The sequence below is a fragment of the Scomber japonicus genome, chromosome 12 (assembly GCF_027409825.1).
Source record: "Scomber japonicus isolate fScoJap1 chromosome 12, fScoJap1.pri, whole genome shotgun sequence".
NCBI classification, from domain to species: Eukaryota; Metazoa; Chordata; class Actinopteri; order Scombriformes; family Scombridae; genus Scomber; species Scomber japonicus.
The window spans coordinates 28940446-28962213 of NC_070589.1; the positions used below are offsets into that span (position 1 = coordinate 28940446).

The following is a 21768-nucleotide window of genomic DNA, read 5'->3' on the forward strand; positions in this document are numbered from 1 at the left end:
CCATCAGAAAAAGAAAAAAAACCTCCTCATCCCTCCAAAGAAAAGCCCAGGGAGGCAGCTGTGAGCCTGTGTCAGAGCAGATAGGGAAACCTCCAGGGATAGATGATTGCCAAGAATTAACGCCTCAATTTAGAGTATGACGTGCTGCTTTCAGGGACATTATTGGTTCTTGATAGAATTGGCTGGACTTTATGCATTAAAAAGTTGGTAAGACTCTATTTGAAGTGCACTGTGATGCAAGTACAATTTGATTTGTAGCCCATTAGAATTTTATCACGTAACAGGAATTGATTGTCCGCATTTAAATCCTTTAGTGGCAGCCAGGTTAACCAGCGCCAACGGCAGGACGATGACTCTTACTGAGCACACAGGCGGTTGTTTTTCAATTATTTGATAAGCCACTCAGTCAATAAAATCACCCTTTAAATAGTGAATAACGCCAATGCTAATGTTTTCAAATGCTTTTCTCTGATCAACAGTCGAATATGCAGAAAGTATTACATTTACAACAATATAAAACAGAAAAGCGGCCAAACTCTATATTTGACAAGCTTGGACCAGTGACTGTTTGACCTATTAACTTGTTAAGCAACAATTGATGCCAAGTTTTTGGAAATTGTCTAATCATTCAATTGACGTACCATTCGAGGACTGAACTGCAAAAGCCCCATTTGTCTTCAAGCTAATGCTAACCATTGAGCATACATATATATATACATGTAGAGTAGCTCTAACAAAACAAATAAATCAATTCATGGCAAGACATATTTCTCTATTTTTTATCATTCACCCTTGAAGCCATGGGGAAAACTATGAGTGATGTGTTGCCAGAAAAGAAAGTCTCAGATTTCCCCTACAGAGATGTGAATAACTAGGAGACAGCTATTTACAGCAATTAAAAAAACAGTGTGTTGATGCTGAAGTTGTCAGCATGTACTCAGAGTACTGCCTCAGGTTGGATCAGAGTCTTACAAGCTGCTTATTCGGGAATTGTTATTTCTTGTTTAGACAAGCTGTCACACATAAAAAAAGGATTGATTACAGGGTTCAATATGTGAAGGTAAACCTGGAAAATGTGTCTACTTTCAAAAAATGCTGTTTACCTTGCATGGAAACATGGTTCGGATACTTTATTTAACCCTCTTGTTGTCCTCGAGTCAAGGAAGGAAGGGAGGAAGAAGGAAGGAAAGGAGGAAGGAAGGAGAGAAGGAAAGGAGGGAAGGAAAGGAGGGAGGGAGGAAGCAAGGAAAGGAAAGAAGGAAGGGAGGAAGTAAAGAAAAGGAAGGAAAGAAGGAGGGGTGAAGGTAGGGGGGAGGAAAGAAAGAGAGGAGGAAGGAAGGAAGGAAGGAAGGAAGGTAGGTAGGTCAATTTGACCTGGGAGGACGACACAAAGGTTAAGTGATGAATAGACATTTTAACCCATGCATCAATAGGGATACATCTTTAATGATAGTTATGTGTTGGAACATTTTTATCAATTAAAGACAAAATATTTAATATCATCCATGGACATTTAGTTAGGCTAAAACATCACAGTGCTGTAACTTGACAGCCATGTTCCTGCCACTCCACAACAACAGACAGCTGTGCCTGTTTCTGTGTGCTTATTATTATGTCACTTGGGGGGGGGTGGGGGGGGATTATAGTCTTGTAGTCCTAAAACGACCTCCCAGCACCCTCTGTTTTTAAGAACAGATAATCACTTTACTACATAACGCCATCACTTCATCGTCATTGAGGCTTTTAGCTGACTGGGGGCCTTAAAGCCTGTCCAGAGTTAAACCGTTGGCTACAGTTTTGGTAAAGAGCTTAGTTTTCGGGGGAGAATGAGGGTTTTTGCTGTTTTGCATGTTTTTTATATATTCACTGAGAGATGCAGTTATTGTGGAAAGATAGTTTTATCAGCATTGTGTTATCACTTTTTGGAGATATCAGGGTTCTTCATGCCACTATGATGGAGATAAACCTTCTATTTCTAAACTTTAGGCTAAAGTCCTTGCAACAAATGTTAGGAATAAACTTAGCCTGTATGTGAATATAACTTACATTTATATGGTAAAATAATGCTGTGAACCTATTCTGCAGGACTTTGGCATTGTCTAATTGCTCATTAAGATAAGATATTCCTTTATTAGTCCCACAATGGGGAAAATCATCATTACATCAGCAGGTTAGACAGTAAAATAGAAGAGCAGCAAAAAGAAAAAGGATAAAGAACAATAAATAATAACAGTAAGAAGAGTATGTTAGAGTGTTTTATTTATTATTTACATTCCCACTTTGTTTCTGATATGTGAATAAAATTGGATTAGTAAAGTCGTTCTAATCCGTGAAATGGAAAATAAAATGTTCACAGGATGACACACGCTTTTGTATAAGGAGAGACACTAACACAAACCCACCCGAGAGAGAGAGAGAGAGAGAGAGAGAGAGAGAGAGAGAGAGAGAGAGAGAGAGAGAGAGAGAGAGAGAGAGAGAGAGAGAGAGAGAGAGAGAGAGAGAGAGAGAGAGAGAGAGAGAGAGAGAGAGAGAGAGAGAGAGAGAGAGAGAGAGAGAGAGAGAGAGACTAAGCTGTCATATGATCTGCCTCTCTTGACAAAGCCCACTGTGTCTCTCTTTTAAGATGAGTGTTGTTTCAGCGAAGCATCATGCGTCAGCTGATGCTCTTCTATTTAAGTACAGTGCATGGAGGGGTGGAAGGAACATGTCTCCTCCATGGTTTTAGAGCAAACATTGTGCGGTCTGGTGACGCTTGTGTTGTGATTGTTAATTGGTAATTTGGACTGGTTTAAGAGTTGGTTAATGTTACATTCAAATGTTATTTTAGAGGTAATGCCTGTGGGTGCTGAAAGCTGATGCTGACAGCTAGAATGTGCCTTGTTTTTCTTCCAAATAACCATTAAGTTAATCATTAAATGTATAATGTATAATACTTGTGGTTATAATTTTATGCTCCACTCATTTGTTAATAAAATAGTGTTACAGATGTGTACAGTTGTGGGATATTTTAATTTAAGCCCTCTTTTATGGAGTTGAGTGCTCTTCTAAAATAACAGTGTGATATCTACAATCACAGAGTTTATCTTTGCATAGATTAACACCTTTGGAGCTCTGGTGGTGCACGTTGGAAATGTGTGACCGATCTCTCACTGTGTTCTCATTTTCATGTGTCTGACAACTTTTAAGCCTTCGTTCCCCCGCTGGTTGATCTCTCATCTTCAAAACGTCACAGTTGTTATTCTAATTTAGAGACTTTTAGTATGTCACTTGGAGAACATCCATCCCAAATAATTGAATCTGACTTACCTTCACCTTTTTATTCATTCAATTATTTTGCCATTTTTTATGAATCTATTGACATTGTTCTGTTAGGTGCTACACTAAAAGTGATGGTTGCTTTTTGCATGTCCTGTTGCTGTAGGCTATTTTTTTGCTTTTTTGAAAAAAACAGATTTGCTGTTAAAAGCCTGTAAAGTGCTTTAGTCCAGAGGATGAGGAATGAGATTATTGGCTGGTGAAGAGTGAGATGATGGAGTCAAATAAATGGACCAATTTACTTCAAATTAATTAGACATCATGTAAAATCTGGCAGAGTGGTTTCAGACTCAGATTGTCAGAACAAAGGCTGAAGTATTACAGCAATTGAGCAATATAGGAGCCTGGCAAAGATGTGAATGGTTAGCTTGTAAATATATAGGCTATATACTTGTGCTGATGACTTGGTGGCTAATGGCAGCTGACTGATCAAGTAAGGGCCCATTTATGCTCAACGGACGATGTTACCGTCACTGCTCTCATACTTCCATGCGTCCTTTACGTTGGCATGGATGTTAACCAATACGTCCACCAGGGGGCAGCACCGAGTCAAAAGTTTATGACAACGACAAACTCAAAAACAAACATGGCGACTGTGGAAGAGATATTGATAATGTTCCTCTTGCATAAAAGACAAAAACGATATGTTTAAAGTTTCTAACCAACTCACACAACCTTTCCTCAAAAAGTTCCTCCATTGTTATTTCTTCTTCGTATCTCACTAGAGCCACGTATCGAGTAGTGACAGCAACACTGCCCCCCCCCCATGGTTTCCGGTGGTACTGCTCCGTTTGGTCCGTATCCGTAAGCTTTATGGAAACGTGCAGAAATACGGACGAAATGAACGCAGAGCACGGACAGAAGGCTCCGTCCGTATCTGTATCCGTATTTAACATTGAGCATAAATGGGCCTTAATATGTTAGAGTGGGAAACACACTGAGGACAACTTGTGGGCAGGGCAGGTGAGGAATTGTAGATGTAGGTTAGGGCTGTATGACATTAAAAAGGGAGCAGGGGAATATGTCAGATGAATCTGACTAATCTATGAATGTTAGTTGTCCATACTACTTTTAAAGAAGCAGCAGCAGTCATGTGCCTCACCAGGAACATATGACTGACCTAGTTTAACATGTTGTCAAGGAGGAAACAACTCTATTAAAAGGGTAGAGTTGGAAAAACACCTAAGTCAGTCGATGGAAACTAGAGAATGTGTTTGTTTTGTTTTTTTTTGGTGGTAAATTATTCCTTTCAGGGTCGGGGTATTCACTGGAGAAGGTCCTTGGTTGATTTATTGACTAGTAATGAGCAAGTAATTTACTCCACACAGTCCCCACCAAGACCATCTCATCCCATTAATTATCACTTCTGAGAGGCGTATTGGCTTTGAGGTGTCGAGGCAGAAAACACTTAAAAGACAGTCTGATTTAAATGAATCCAGGGTTTGGTCTTACAGGAGACTGGCTTTGTTATCAGAGCTGGAAATGTTATAACACTTACCAGAACCACAGAGTTGTCTAGCTGAATGAATATACATCATCAAATCTGGCTTTTTCAACTCCCCAACTAAACAGGGGTTAACTACAGTTAGGCTAAAAGTGCATGTCTAGTACACTCATGTCATATTCACATCTTTTGGTTTCAATATGTCAGAGTTGTCACTGCTCATTTTTTTAACCACCTTTTTTTTGACATTTCAGCTACACCCAATGTGTCACTCTGTTGATGTATTTCTGTCCTCTGGCATAAAAAAAGTACACAAACACAAAGCTAATACTGTACTTGTCAAATGTCAAATGATGGAAGATGTGAAAGGCAAATAAGAAAAAACACATCCAATATTTTTATTCCTCTCCAAAAGCAAGAAGAAAGTGATAACAGAATCAAAAGATGTTAAAAATGCACTTTGGTTGACTTTATTAGGACATAATAGGAAAGACAGTTTCAGTTTATAAGGGTTTGATTCTTTTCATGCTGTGAATCTTGAACATAAAGCTCCTTTTGAACAGGAGCACATTGCTTCATGCAGTATCATTGCCCATACTAGGTCCTTGACGAATCTCTCAGTAACCTTGTGTTTGATGATACCTAATCAATTAGGGTGATACTTGGTATAATGAGGACACTGGCTGATCAATCCATTGATTATGCTTCCCTCAGGATTAGAAAAGGAGCTATTTTCTAAAGATCTTAACTAGGAAAAGGGTGACAACAGCAATAAATTGCGTGGAGCTCACAGTTTAATGTGCTCATAATATTTTAAACTTTGAATGAGTAATTGTGATGATAGAAAAGTCATTTTTATTCCCCTTTTATGCATAAAAGGTCCAAAAACTTTGCTTACTTTTTAAGATAGTTCTCTGTAGGTTTAGTACAAAATGCAAAAAGAAGAAAATCTGTTAATTGAAATGAATAAAAAGGCAGATTCTGGACATTAAACTAAACAGACTAATACAATAAGTATCCAGATAATAATAAGAACAATGTCTAGAAGTATTAAAGTAGAATTAAAACTGCCGTAGTCATGGTAACAGCAGTAGACTATATGCAACAGTAGTCAAGGTAGAAATAGTAATATTAGTAATATTTTCAATAAGATTATTTGCATTATAGTATGCTGGGTAGTTAGTATTAGTTGCTGTATTAGACGCAGTAGTTTTAGCAGCAGTACTGTATGTCATCTGTGCTTTCCCATGAATCTCTTTCTTTCTTTCTTTCTCTCTCTGCCGGGAATATGGGATGTGTGTGTGTAGGTCAGGCCTGTGTGTTTAAGCTTGGACCACTGCCATTCAAGGCCAATGCTCTCTCTCTCTCTCTGTGTGTGTGTGTGTGTGTGTGTGTGTGTGTTGACACAGTATAAAGAGGGGTTACAATAACATTCTCCTCTTGTTTGAAGGGCGACATGATAATGAAGATGAAACAAATGTTGAACACTACAACCAATGACGTTTACTAGAAGTTCTGAATATTTAATTGGTACTGTAATAAATAAAAGAATAAACATGTTAAAAATGAAGCAACACAAACATGGGAATATCATGCATGGATATATATTTTAAAAGCCTATTGTTATATTTATCAATGTCAGATTAAATATACCAATTTTTCAAAATATAGATATATTGCAGTATTGTATTAAGTCTTTTTTAAATGGTCATTTCCACTCAATATACAGTACCTTTTAACATTACAGGTGTAGCACGATTCAAAGTAATCCAAACTCTCCTCTAAAATGAAACTAGCAGAGATTAACACGCATGACTGAACAGTGAACATCATGTTCATTGACTGCATGGGAGCGAGTCAGGGTTCATTCTTCCACAGCCTGCAACAATAACACTGGGATCACATTCATATCGGTGCACATTGTAGATGTAACAAACTCTTTTCAGAGGCAGGGCTGTGGTAGAGGTGGAAATAACCCCAGTAGGTGGAGCCTAATAACTGCAGTATAAAGATGAACAATAAAACCTTTTTGTCTTTTTAAATATTTAAAAGTAATGGCGAATTTTTTCTTGATTAATTTGTGACTTGGGTAATATTAACAAGCTAATATAAAAGTTTCATACAAGATACGGTAGAGGAAACCATAGTAACAGCAGCAGAAACAAAACATATCTAGCACAGAGCAATTTTTGGTCATGTTTCTGTTGATCCAATGAATGTAAATCCAATATTAACAGTGCTTTTAGCTTAAATTTGGTTTCTGGTGGAAAATATCTGCCTCTTCAGGTGCTAGAAGGTCTTTTCTGATTGCCTCTCTGCCATTTTAGTGTTGACAGATAAGTTGTTTGAGCTTTTTGTCATGCATGGTTTTTATAACTGGTGATTTGGGGAGATGTGAGATTCAATCAGACATCATCATCATCTATTGACAGTTGCATGGCCAAAATTCAGTGTTAGGACCAAAAGCATTTCTTATAGAAGCTCCATTGACTCCTATGAATCCTATTTGTCTCTTTTAGCCATTTATTTCATTTTCCACCCAGGTGCACAATAAAGAAATATTCTATTCTATAATCTCAAAATCCATCAAAACCCTGCAAGATGTTTGATTGTTAGACCTGATGTAAAAAAACAAAAACAAACAGAGGAGCGGAGGGGATTGACACATCCTCAAAACTCAACAAACACATTGTGGTAAACTGATAGCTGCACGGTGTCGATGAGACTTGACACATGGAAAGATATACTGCAGCTTATTCTGAGACACTGACACAGCATTATGCTCCAGGCAACTACACCCACAATCCAAACCACATACAATACTGCAAAATCTAACGCTTGTCACTCAACTGCTCAGTTCGCTGATATGTCCTTGAGGAAATCATTGATAAAAATGTACAGAAGAGGAAATGCTTGGTATTAGATTTTTGATATAAGAAATGTTGTGGCAATTTAAAAGAAAGGTAAATATTCAAATTTGAAAAAGAAACTAGGATAAATACAGTGTTTGGGAAGTCTATAGTACAATTATGGATCGGTCAGTTAAGAGGAGGGTGTGCCTGTTGTCAATTCATTATGTAAGAGCGGCACGGCAGACAGGTACGCTTGCCAGCTGATAGGTTAGCCGAGCGTCTCCTATTTCTCTGTGCGGATACCGGCCGCAAGTCTTCGTTAAAGTTTACTTGAGGTGGCAGATATCGAATATCAACATTCGACACCGGCTGCTGTGCATTCTGGGAGTCCCAGTTGGGAGGCCTAATAGGTGCGGGTCCTGTCAGATTTAATCAAAAGTGCTTAATGGATCATGTAAGGGCAAACGTGTACAATCAGATATCTTAAACGAGGCAACACAACCTTTGAAATACACTGCATTTATTTATTTGAGTGTGATGCCATTCATAATACAATGTATCCTTGCTTTGTCTGCATAAATCCCAACAGCATGGATATATTTGTAGTACTGATGCAACAATATCGGCCAATTAAATGGACTGTACTGTACTTATATAGCGCTTTTGTAGTCGTTATGACAATTCAAAGCTCTTCTGCATTACGTCTCATTCACCCATTCATACACTGATGGCAGGGGTTACTACTCAGAGGGAAACTAATCATTCATACCTACAGTTGGCATGGCAACGGGAGCAATTTGGGGTTAAGTGTCTTGCCCAAGGATACATCGACATATGGACTGGAGGAGCTGGGAATTGAACGGCCAATCTTCCAATTAGTGGACTACCGCTCTACCTCCTGATCCACAGCTGCCAATTAGTACTACTTAATATCACTTTTTGCATATAAAGCTGCTAATCATCATGGATTTTACAAGCTGACATGATACTGAATGAATGGTTCATTTATAATATTTGTTATTTTGGATTTGTGACCTGTCATGTTTTTGGAGACTGACCCTACTTTAAAAAAAATCTTTCCACTATCATATAGGTTTACTGATTAAAACTGATTCCTAACACAAGCGTTGACGTTTGTTTCTCTCTTGTAGACAGCAGTGAAAAATAAAGTCAGCTGCCTGTGACTGGCAGCCGTAGACTGACACTCTTGTTTGACACGTCTGTCACATATTTGACACATCGGTGGCAGCTGTCAAATTATTCCTCACAGTGTCAAGTCATTTTGATCTCTGATGAATGTCATTGTCTATACAGAAATATGTAGAGAAAGGGAGACAAACTTGAACCTGTATGCAGTAGTTTCTCATATTCTCTTTGTATTATCTCATTATTAATTATCAAGGACAATGTGTTCAGAAGATGTAATGACTCAGTATTGTTTTGACACAAACTTAACCCTCCTGTCGTCCTCCCGGGTCAAATTGACCCCATCTCTTTTGACTGTTCCTTCTTTCCTTACTTCCTCCCTCTTTCTTTAATTTTTCCTTTGTTCTTTCCCTCCTTCCATACTTCTTTGCCCCCTCCTCCTTCCATACTTCCTTCCTCCCTTCCTTCCTTCCTTCCTTCTTCCTTCCTCTTTTCCTCCCTCCCTCCCTTCCTTCCTTCCTTCCTCTTTTCATCCCTCCCTCCTTCCTTCCTTCCTTTCCTTCTCTCCTTACTTCCTCCCTCCTGTCCTTCTTTCCTTCCCTCCCTCCTTACCCCTTCCTTCCTTCCTTCCTCTTTTCATCCCTCCCTCCTTCCTTCCTTCCTTTCCTTCTCTCCTTACTTCCTTCCTCCTGTCCTTCCTTCCTTCCCTCCCTCCTTACTCCTTCCTTCCTTCCTTGACCTGAGGACAACAGGAGGATTAAGTCAATTCTGTCAGTTTATACACACCCAAAAAGTACATTTAGCTTTACTGTAACCATAGAAACACCTTAAGTATTCCTAATAATTTGTCCACTCTATTAACATACATGAAGGTGGCAAAATATTAGGAATGCTAACATTTCAATACTACAACACCACCCATTATAATCTTAATAAAGTAGAATTATCACCTGGATTGCATTAGATTGCACAGGTGTTCCTAATAAAGTGCTCTGTGGGTGTAATCAGGTAGAAACAAACAATACAGGAGGAATTGTTTTAAGTATATTTGTGTATAATATGCATACGTTTGCTATGGAGTTCCATGATTTCATGTGAAACCTTAATCTATCTCTCAAAATGACTGGCCAAAAATGCTTCATTGGGCAGTCTCTTTCATTTTTAAAACCTGTAATAATTATCTCAACTCACAAACACAAACACTGAACACACTGAACACACGTTGAACATGAGCTCAGCCACAGTTTCAGGTCTAATTTGTGAATGTGTTGAAATCGGCCCGGCAGAGTGATACTCCTGATTACTGTTGCATAAGGTGCTAAAAGTCTAATCCAAGCTCAGTCCATTCAGCCTAGTGGGCCGCAGCGTCCAGCCAGAACTAATCAGACGTACTGGACGTGTTTTATAAATACCAGGCAACATGTTCGGAAACTGCAGGATTATTGAGGGGTTACCGAGTTTATCAAATCTGACCCAAATGGGCGTTATTAGAGAGCACATTGAGGATACGTTAGGGCAACATGTTCGGAAACTGCAGGATTATTGAGGGGTCACTGAGTTTGTCAAATCTGACCCAAATATTAGAGAGCACATTGAGGATACATTAGGCTAACCTTTCACCAATAATGAGCATCAATCAGCTCGTCAAAGGCAGGTGTGTCAAGTGGCCACACTGCCAAGAGAGCGGTCCTCAGAGTTGCCTTACTGAAAGCCTAGAGTAAACACACCAGCTTATAATTACAAAAGGCTGAAGCTAATGGAGTCTTATATAACAGAACTGTAATAAGTCTTACTTTCATGAACGTTGCAATCAGTTTTTGTTGAAAGTTAAATGGACAAACTATTAGAAACACATTTCAGGCATTTCAACACATTCCTCCCAAACAAACTTTGATACATTATTCCTGCAGTTTTTTCCATCTCTTTTTATTTTTCATCCATTATTTGTTTCTGCTGATCAGAACAGTGTAACCCATAACCAGTGTAACCCATGACCTATGAGTTTTTTTCGGTCCTAACAGTCATGTAACTGCTGCAGCACCATCAGCTGAACAGAGCTGAATCTTCCAGCATGGTCTGAGTAGAAAGAGGATCCTCTTAGAAAGACAGTAAATTTATCTGGATTTAATGTTAAGGAACAACCCCAAATTACCAGAAGTGTAGTGACGAATTTTGATTTGATTTGATTTTTTTATTAATGTGTCATGCACCAGAAGTGCCCAACCAAATGGGCTTACGAGACACCAAAACAAAAAAAGAAAAGAACAAATAATAACAAATGAAAACCAAATAACGGACATTAGAGTAATTAAACATATAGACCGTCCTGACGCTTCTTCCAGGCTTCAGATACATATTTAGCCAACTTAAAAAACATTAGAGTTAAACAGCCAGTCCAGGACAGTGAGGAATTGTTTTTTTATTCTTCTTCTGATTGCGATTCGGTCAGTAATACAGTAAGTCATCCTGCAGCTGCTGTCACTGAGACAGATGACTGGCAGTGCTTCTCTCCCAACGACTGCCTGGTAATCAAATAGCCTGGATCTTAATCTGTGTCTGGAACAGTCATATCGTAGGAGTCACAACGTTTGGCAGAGAGGACTGCATGCCAGGCATTTTTAAAATGCTGAAATCACCACTTTGGAAGCATCTCACTTGATGGAGAACACCACTGGAGGACTGAAATGTGTAGTTTAGGGCATAAGAACTAAGTACTAAGACTACTGTGCTATTGTTGAGAGTTGAAAGTTATATTGCTTTGTCAGCAAGCTCTCAGTGGAAAATATGTTTTTTGCTTTATTAGAAAAACATGAGAGAAACTGAAGGATGATAGATAGAAAAAGCAGGGTAGCTACTGTTATCTACAAGGAAACAAAGCGTTTATGGCATGTGGGATGAAGGCACATATTTTCAGAGTGCTTCCCTCGTGCTTTATAATATGCACAAACGCACACTAGTCTGTGGCTGGCTCATGCCTTCAGGCCACAGTGCAGTCCAGATTAGCTCTCGGTGGGAGCATGAATCATGCTTGGATGTGTTTGTGAGTGCAGAGGAACAAAAACTAAGCGCACAGCCACACAAAGGGGAGAACACATGGAACAATGCACGGTGGTCTTTACAGAGAAATGGCGTGAGTGCAGAAAACATGTTAAGAGTTTGTTTGAACACAAAATACTCACACATTTATTCATGTATTTTATCGTGCTTTATACAATGACAAGACTAACTTCTGTTATGCTGATGTTTAGCAGGTACTGTATAATGTTTGCAACAATGTCCTGGCAATTAATCTCATGGGTATGATGGATGTCATGTCAGAAAATGATATCGTAATTCATGGTTTTTTTTACAAGACATATCACTTAAAACCAAAAATGTTAAACTGCTGCTGCTGCTAGATGAAAAGGAGATTACCAAAGTCATCTGTATTTATTGTTTGGGACCAAATGTCTTGGCAATTGGGTCAATATTTGTGGAGAATATGGTACCAGCCAATCAACTAACATCCCTCAAGTTCTGCCATCAATAAAGTTCAACGGCTAGCATGGCTAACATGTTTTAGAGCGGTGTTTTTCATAGTCTGAGACTTTTGGCCTTCTTTCAGCTAGTTAGCTAGTTTACTTGGATCATGATTATGTTATTTGATCTCATAGACAGTCAACAACTGAGCTAAGATTGAGCCCTTCTGATAACTAATGTAATATTTTTTCACTTCCATTCACTGCCTTGAAACTGTTTGAGCCTCCACAAGGCCCAGCTCTGTTTTAGAGCATGACTCATTTGACTTTTCAGATTATCTATTTAGCAATAAAAATCAACAATTTTCTGAATGAACTCCATCATTCTGTGATCACACTGTCACTAAAGCATACCTTATGTCATTTCCTATGTTGTTTTTTCCTTGGGGGTAAAACTTATAACCACCAATAAAGCTGTTTTATTGCATATTACTCAAGTTTGAAATCCTAAAGGTGAGGAAATTGTTGAGTCACTGGTGATGATCAACAACCCAATCCTCTCTCTACAGGCTAATGTGGTTATTTTGTGTGTCGGACAGGAAAAACTTCACTGATTACCCCTCTAATACATACACAATATCCGTTGCTGTGCTGTAATTACAGCGAAAGGACATCATGAAGTGACGCATACACTTTTGTGTTTTGACAGAGTTGAATATGGAGTATAATCCATCAGACCATCCGCGGGCCAGCACCATATTCCTCAGCAAGTCCCAAAACGATGGTGAGTTGCTCTGCTTTATAGACTTTGACTGTTTTATCAGTTTTTAATTGGTTCTTTGAATGGGAACAGGATTTAAAACCCCATCAGTGCCACAGACCCATATGCTTTAGTTTGACATGCTGCACTGGGATTACCACTGAACACACTGACCAAGAACCTCACATGTAATCAAGATAATGAGGATATGGAAATAAAAAGTTTGGGATTTTCCACTGAAAAAATACTCTATGATCTCACAGCTGTTTCTTTGTGGGCTAGCTGATGTCTGTTAATTTATGCAGTTTGCCCCGAGGCGTCTGACTGAGCGCTTTAGCATCCTTTTGGCAGGGTTCGGTCAAACTGCGACAGAGGAAAAATTAACATGTCTCTAAAAAGCCATAAACACAACAGCATGAGATCATCATTTTCCTTAGAAGGCCTGGAGAACAAACAGCGTTACAAGACTGTCTGTGTGATGTTGAAATAGAGAAAAACAGCATCTGATCAATGCCTTTTCCTGTTTAATTAAATCCTTAGCGTCAGAGACACGCTGGTATTAGACACATGGTGCATCATTGTGTTGCGTCATCGTATTGGGCAATCATTTTTATGTCTGAAGTGATAAATTAAAGAGGATATAATCTTTCTCAGATCGTTTGCTTGTCTTTTGCAATATTTAATCTTATCTTGAGAAATAAAGTCACATGTTGGTGATTCAGCCTTCTTGCTACTCGTGGCTTTAAAAGGATAAAGCTATCATTATTTTATCTGTTTTTTAAAAATCAACAAATCCCCTGAAGAGACCAAAGCGACAGTAAATTAATCCTACTAACAAGCTCAACGATTTTACTCAATTTAAAGCATTTTGAGCTGCATTTCTTCTATTAATGGACACTTACAGTTTATAAAATAATCATAATGCTGACTTGTAAGTGGCAATTTGCTCTTTTCATGTTTTTTGTTGATTATAAAAAAATATTTAACTGAGCATTTTGAGCATCTGAATTTTTGTGCCTCACCAAAAAATGTGTCTGTGAGTTGATTAAGTATTGATTGCTACTGCTGAAAGTAGTCTATATTTGTTTTAGTACTTTCTAATCAGTAATTCTGTAAATATAAGACGATCTTTTGGTTCCTCTTTTTTCAGAGGTGCCAAGTAGGAATGGTGAGTAGTCTTGAGTGTGACGTTATCTCCATCTAGTGGTCTAATAATGCCTCTTCATCCTGTCAGTTTTCTTTTTGGGGTGTTTCTCTCTACTTTCTAACATTTTTTCTCATCTGTGACTTCTAATCACGTAAAAAAAAATAATAATACGTTAAGTGTGTTAACTCCATGCTGTGTTGTGTGTGTCACTTGTTCATAATTGCAGTGGTTTGATAACACTGAAGAAATTTAGTTTATGGACAAACCTTTCTTTGTTTTTGCAGTGCGTGAAAAACGAAAGAGCCTCTTCATCAATAATGTGAGTATGAGATTTTGCTTTAGCATGTCATTAAATTTAATTCTGAAGAACTGTCTCAAATTATTCAACTACTCAACATAGTTTTCGATATTTGTTGTATTTTTAATTAACTACATGCTGTGTGCAAAAGAAGCTGAAAATGTAAACAGTCACATTCTCCTCATCCCCCCCTGTGGATGACACCCTGGTACGCTTTATGTGGGTCAGCCAAAAACATGTACACTCTAATAACAGTCACGCCGTATGTGTGTGTGTGTATGTGTGTGTGTAGCATGGAACGACGAGGCGGAAATACAGCTCCTGCTCCACCATCTTTCTAGATGACAACACGGTCAGCCAGCCCAACCTCAAATATACCATCAAATGGTAAGAACAAGAAAATATAAACCCTATCACAATGACATCTACATATTAATATATATGCCATTCATTTAAACATATATATGTATTTTCTCTTTATATAGTGTTGCTCTGGCAATTTACTATCACATAAAAAACAGGTGAGTTTCCTTTTTTTTCTTCTGTAAAACCCAAAACATGATAATAATAATATTTTTATTCAGTTGGTTGTAATCAACTGAAGAAAAATACCACTTGCCACTTAATACTCCACACTAGTCCTTTAAATTTGTCTTATAGTCAATACTTGAATGACAAGATGAAATTATACGATAACTTTTTGTGTCTCGTTCCAGGGACACAGAAGGAGGAATGCTGCTAGATATCTTTGATGAGAAGCTTCATCCTCTTTCAGTGAGACGCTCAATTTCATTAGATTGCAATTTTGCACATTTTGTTAGTATTGGGTCTGGTTTTATTGTTATGTATGAATGTTATTGTGCTTTTTATTTTCTATTCTTCCTTCATTCACACTTTAACTATATGTTTTATTTGTATATGATGTTTAGCCTGTTTTAGCTTGTTTTTAATTAGATTTAATTTATTTTAGAATCTGACATGATGACTGACAAATAAAGCATCTTGAATCTTGAACCTTCCCTATATGTCTTCCCCTCCTCTAATCACCCAATTTATTCTTCTATATTGAGTCTGTGGGTGCAAATGTAACGACAAATGTTTGTTTGCTTGCACACTTGGCTAATAAACAGATTCTGATTCTACTTTCCTTCTCTCTCGTCTTCTCTGTCCTGTCAGAAATCTGAAGTGCCGCTGGACTACGACCAACATGACCCAGAGCAGAAGCAGATCTATCGGTTCGTCAGGACGTTGTTTAGTGCTGCTCAACTCACGGCTGAGTGTGCCATCGTCACACTGGTAAGACTTTTGAACCCCCTCTATTCTCCACCATAACATAAATCAGACATACATTGTGAGAGTCTTTCCTGGAGGTCTTACTACGATACAAACATGAACTTTACCAAAACTCTGAACATAAATCACGAGTATGTCTTGAGCTTTTCTAAGAAATAAGGTGGGACCTGACTTGAACTGTAGCTTCACACACAGAAACACATGCAGCTTCTGTTTAGCCCTCAGGGAAAACTGCATCCTGATTTGGTGAGACAAGCCAGGGATGTGTGTAAATTGGTGATGTTGACTGCACATCCAAAAACCCACGTTGTCTCTCTCTGTGTGTGTGTGTGTGTGTGTGTGGGTGAGTTTCGGAGATCTTTGATAAATGTAAGATGTCAGACAGAAAAGAGTGAATGTATTCCTCTTGACACCATTTTAACTCATACCTTGCCTTGGATTTTAAAAATGTGATTTGTTACTGTCTTACTTTCATATCTACTTGCTTTCATATCTACTGCTACTTCAGTCAAGAGTGTATAAATGGTCAGTTTTAAAGGAGTACATGTGATTAACATAGGTCTATCTGGAGAGGCTCCTGACGTATGCAGAGATCGACATCTGCCCGGGGAACTGGAAGAGAATCGTTCTGGGTGCCATCTTGCTGGCCTCTAAGGTCTGGGACGACCAGGCCGTCTGGAACGTCGACTACTGCCAGATCCTCAAGGACATCACAGTGGAGGACATGTAAGTGGAAGTCTGGTCAGAATATGAAAAAACTGATACTGACAGTTTAATCTCTTATCACCTCAACAAATGTGCTTTGCATTAAGTTTAAAGTCTTTGATTTAGGATTAAGATTTATATCAGGATTAGATCAGAGCAGGAACAAAAAGGAGGATGATGATGAATCCCTTGAGATGGTTTTTCTGGCCTTGGGTTTTGACCAAAGACCCATTGGTATTAATCCCTAGACAGGCTAAAAAGAATGAGGGAAGAAAATGAAAACCACTGAGCCCGGTTATTGTTGAGTCCTTGAGCCAAGCACGTGACCTCCCAGCTCTATGTGTGTGTGTGTGTGTAGCTGTACAGTATGGGACTGAAAATGAATAAAAGAGGAATGCCTGATATATGAGCATGTCTATATTCTTTATGTCTTACAGTTTTATTTTTATGTTAGACTACTTCCAAGGTAAAGGCACTGGAAATAAACACAGCCAAGTTTAAAAAAAAAAAAAAAAAAGTTTCATTTTCTAGATAAAACCAAGGGCTTGCACTGATATTCTCTATCTATCGAGGGTCATGATGAATGAACTTTCTCTCCGACAGGAATGAGCTGGAGCGCCAGTTTCTGGAGCTGCTGCAGTTTAATATCAACGTGCCCTCCAGTGTCTACGCCAAGTATTACTTTGACCTGCGATCACTTTCAGAGTCAAACAACCTCAGCTTCCCCCTGGAGCCACTCAGTAGGGAAAAGGCCGGAAAACTAGAGGTTAGAAGCTTCCATACAGCAGTTCATCCCATCCAACCAAACTATTACTATCTTTGTGTTGTTAAAAAAAAATCAAACATGTGTTGGAAATCTAATCTTATCTAATCTTTGAAAAAATGTAACTCTTGTTGGTAGAAGAGGGGCAAAAGATTATTTTCTTCAGGACTGTGTCACAAAATCTTAAACCATTCGAATAATCTAAAATAAGAACCACTACAACTCAAAATTGTTGTATATGAAGCACATTTCATCTTTGAAGAACATTAGTTAATGATCACAGATTACAGGAAAATGGAAGTGCAATTTTGTTTCCTTCAATTAATGTCTTTTTTTTGGTATGCCATCTCTTCAGGCTATTTCCAGGCTATGTGATGACAAGTACAAGGACGTGCGTAGAACTGCCAGGAAGCGATCGGCCAGCGTGGACAATCTATGTGGGATCAGATGGGTTCCCGCAATCCTCTCTTAACCACTATTAAACTGCCATATACTGAACACTGGCATCGAGCTACAGACACTGGCCAGATGAAAAACTGAAAAAGCACAGTGGAAACAGATGGGCATGATCCTCTGCCTAGCCAGAGAACTGCAGTTTGAATATCACAATATGGGACTCCACATTGTGAAACAGTGATTTTTTAACACCTGAAACCAATCTCTGAACCTCATATCTTCAAATCGGAGGACAGAAAGAAAGACATTTGAACATTTTGGAAGGTGGGTGAGGTGAACTCCAGAGAGGTTTCTAACGTAAATATGATGCCTTCACAGTGCCTCAACTTTTCTGTACATGAAGACACAAAGAGAGAGAACAGAGTTGCTGGTTGTGGAGAAAAACCTGGCTTTGGACCAAACAATGAAGACCTGGACAAGACAGCCTTGAAAAGCACTTATGACATGGCATTATGAACATGTCTTAATGTAAAAACTCATGTTCATGTTTCTGGTTTCGTCCAGACTATCTGCGTCTGGCCTAATTAGAAAGATCTGACATATAGTAACCTGCCTTTGACATGGCACTGCAACTTTACAATGAAGAATATTATTTATTTCACTTTTTTATTTGAACATTTCAAGTTGCAGCTGCCTGAACCCGCAGTACCTGCATAATTAAATAAAAAAACAAACACTAGTGTAGCACAGGAATTTCTACCGTGTTCTCAAGTTTTCTTCTTTGGGAACCTTTATAATCAAGGTTTACAGTATTTCTAGCGTACCTCTTCATACTCAGGTAGTCTGTTTAATATTTTGAGTGATAGTGATGACCCCCAGTTTGAGTCATACTGATGGTTGAATTATGAAGAGTGACAAACTTTGCAAATGGAAAGGGCCAGAATGAATTAAGAATTGTGATAACATTCCCGCAGATATCAGTACATTCACATATTGGGGATATACACGGTCAAATAGTATAGACCAGGGTGTTTTCCAGAGGTTGTGGCAGTTTTCATCATAATTTAAATTGCCCCCATTTTTTTCCTCTCAAGAGAACTCAACTTTTATGTGCAGAGAGGTTTTAAGCAGCATTAAGCATGCATCTCTGCTGCCATCTAGTGGATTATCTAAGTATTGCAGAAAACAATCCAGGTTGTGATTCAGAGTGGAGATTTCTGCCTCCACTTCAATACATTAGAGATTAATGAAACTATGTTTGTGCTGCTGACAGGATTGAAAAAAAAATTTAAAGAGAAAATTTAAGAATTCAACATTAACATGAGTTTCCCAAAACAGTGTCCATGTTAATCAGCAGACCATCGCTATGAATGGTTTTTATGTTCAATAGAAAGTAATTACAATGAAACCTGTGATGGTCAGATATCTTGACATTGGGGAAATAAAACATAGACAGGTACTGCACCACTAGATTTTTTTGATTTTTTTGGAGGGGGTTGAACCAACTTTTTACAGGCACGAACACCTATAATTAGTAGGAGGGCACATCACATGGAGGGTGCTGATGAGAAAATCCACATGCAATTTTTTTTTCTTTTGCACCTTCAAAATAAATTCAGCACCAAAATATGTTACTGAAAAACAAACTCTTTGGTCACATGCTTTTGCTACTCAACTCTGGAAAAAACAAAACCTACTTATAGGTACTTAGAGGCAAAGCCTTGGTATATTACTCTGACAAAATACATTCTGCAGTGGATACTGGTGAGGAGGAGAGGTTCATTTTATTCATTCAGTATTATTAAGCTACAGTAAATGACTCATGGTACAATACATTGCATCCTGGAAAAACTCGATGAAAAATGGCTGATACCCCAGTGTCTTTATTTCCTGGCTGACCCCTTTCACAATGCTGCCATTTAAAAAAACTGTTTGATTGCTGTTCATAATTTAACTTGGATTGAAAGAGTATATCCATACATACAGATCTCTCTGGGATACGGTGTTTCTACAAACCCTTTCAAAGTTCCAATAAAACTAAATAGTGCATGATGTAAATCAAACAAAGCTGTTTTTCTGAGCTCAAATTTTGGAATATACCAGATCATAAGACAGTATCACTTGCTGTAGGAAAGGAAACACAGATTTTTGAAGATGGTTTGGACCAACAGTCTTCTCTATTGTTTCTAGCAAATGTTTTTTTTTCTTTTTTTATTAGAAACATCAAGCTGTCACGGGTATAAATCTACAAGTGATCTACTGTCACTAGTGTGTGACCAACAACACTATGTACTCTGCAAGTGTGTGCCTGGATAATGGCATATACTGTAGTGTATATTATCCCAATATATATAGTCAGGATCATTCAGGATCAGTAAAAGGATACTGAATAAGTCACTTAGGGTGTGTTAATTCAAGACAAAGATAAAACTTTGATTGCCTTTAAATTTCAGGGACATCCTTTTTGCTATTTGGGAATACTAACCAAACAAATTGAAAATAAATAAATAGCACACTTGTCTGCTTGTCAGTGAGTTCTCATCATGAATTGAGGTGAATTCTGTAAAGATGAACTCTGATTGCTGAGCCAAGTACTTAATTCTGTTGAAACTGCTGACAAATGTATTATTTTTTTTATTTCCATTGTTCATCTAATTTCAATCTAATTGCTATCAGCAAATTGACTGATCAGGTTTTCATGTTTTTTTCTTTAAATTCTCTGAAAACTAAAGCAGTAACATAATAACTTTGCAAATTAACTTTGTACAGTGTATAAACAGTTTAAACAGCTGAGATGACATAATGGTGAATTATTTATGGATGTGTTGACTTGTGTTTTTTAATAAAAGAAAATACCCTTGTCTAATAATTGTTTATCGTATTAACTAATAACTTTGTTCTTATCCCTTTTGATTATTCTACATTCTGTATATTTTATGGACTTGCATGAAAAAAATGTCTTCTTGCTTATTCTCTATATTCATTTTTAAACAATCAAACTTTAAAATGGCAATCTATGGGAGGAATTATTCAACTACTTTGTCACTTTGAAACTCAACTACCCAGACATCCTTTATCCTACAGACCCAATTCAAATGTTAAAACGGTCTTTTGAGGTTGAGTTCTGTGTTGTGACACCCTTTTGTACTTTTGGAGCAATTTAAGTCCAAAATGAGGCCTTTTACAGCCGTTTTCACACTTCATCAGTGTGTCAAGTGGTCAGACAGTGCAGAGCAGAAATTATTTTAGACATGAAAGATCATTCTGAACACATCGCACTACCCTAGTTTTAACTTGTCAATCACATATTATACCTCAAAATGTTGCTACAAGCCTATCCTCTCTAAAATTGTAAATATATTTCAGACAAGAGTTATTGTCATTGAGATCTAAACCTTAATTAAGAGAGAGCAAACTGTCATGCTCTCATTAACTCCATTACAAACTGCAGGTTGTCCCTTCCTGTTTCTTTCACTTACAGATTATCTCATGTTTCACCTTTTTAAAAAAAGGTATTGCCGATCATTATCAAAGACTGAAATATCTCTTGTAGAAACTACAGTGTTTTTCCACAGGGGCAACAAAGTATTTCACACTGCCACAAAAGGCACATGAAAGGCACATTTAATATAGCTGAAGTGATTTGAATTACTTGTAGGAAAATTAATCTGCAACTATTTTCAGTGCCTTTTAGGCAAGGCAAGGAAAGGCAGTTTTATTAATATAGCGCATTTCATACACAATGGAAGCTCAATGTGCTTTACATAAAACAGAAAAACATGTAATTTGAGAAACATTAAATCATACAATTAACCCACCACCCCCCCCCCACACTAGTAATAAAACCAAAGTACAGAAAAATAGAAAGAGAGAAATAAAATGCTAGAATAGAGCATCAAATATAAGATTGCAGCATAAAATAATGATTTGCTTTAAAATCATTAAAAGGACATAGAGTGCAAATGAAAGATTAAAATGTAAAGTGCTTTAAAATAAGAGCTCAATCATAAGCACAGGAGAAGAGAAATGTTTTTAACCTGGATTTAAACATGATCACTGTTGGGGCTGATTTCAGTTCAGCTGGTAGTTTGTTCCAGTTGTGTGCAGCATAACAGCTAAAAGATGCTTCATCATGTTTAGTTTTTTAGGCAATAATTTCAAACATTCCTTAGTTACAGAACTTGTGAAAAG

The 21768-nt window shown here is 37.8% G+C and overlaps 2 protein-coding genes across 4 annotated transcripts in view; both read left to right on the forward strand.

Moving 5' to 3' along the window:
• LOC128369425 (cAMP-responsive element modulator-like) overlaps positions 1-21768 on the forward strand; it is a 154499-nt gene that overhangs the window by 30287 nt on the left and 102444 nt on the right. The window lies entirely within an intron of this gene.
• Positions 1-21768, forward strand: part of LOC128369424 (cyclin-Y-like) — a 274201-nt gene that overhangs the window by 3272 nt on the left and 249161 nt on the right. For 2 of the 3 annotated variants that reach the window (XM_053330463.1, XM_053330462.1), the window contains exons 2-11: positions 12925-12999; positions 14126-14143; positions 14407-14441; positions 14713-14807; positions 14906-14941; positions 15137-15194; positions 15597-15716; positions 16273-16439; positions 17022-17184; positions 17537-19909. In XM_053330463.1, coding sequence (XP_053186438.1) covers positions 12925-12999; positions 14126-14143; positions 14407-14441; positions 14713-14807; positions 14906-14941; positions 15137-15194; positions 15597-15716; positions 16273-16439; positions 17022-17184; positions 17537-17653 — 884 coding nt within the window. In that variant the 3' untranslated portion in view covers positions 17654-19909. The remainder of the gene's footprint in view (positions 1-12924; positions 13000-14125; positions 14144-14406; positions 14442-14712; positions 14808-14905; positions 14942-15136; positions 15195-15596; positions 15717-16272; positions 16440-17021; positions 17185-17536; positions 19910-21768) is intronic. The other variant, XM_053330464.1, reaches the window with a different exon arrangement.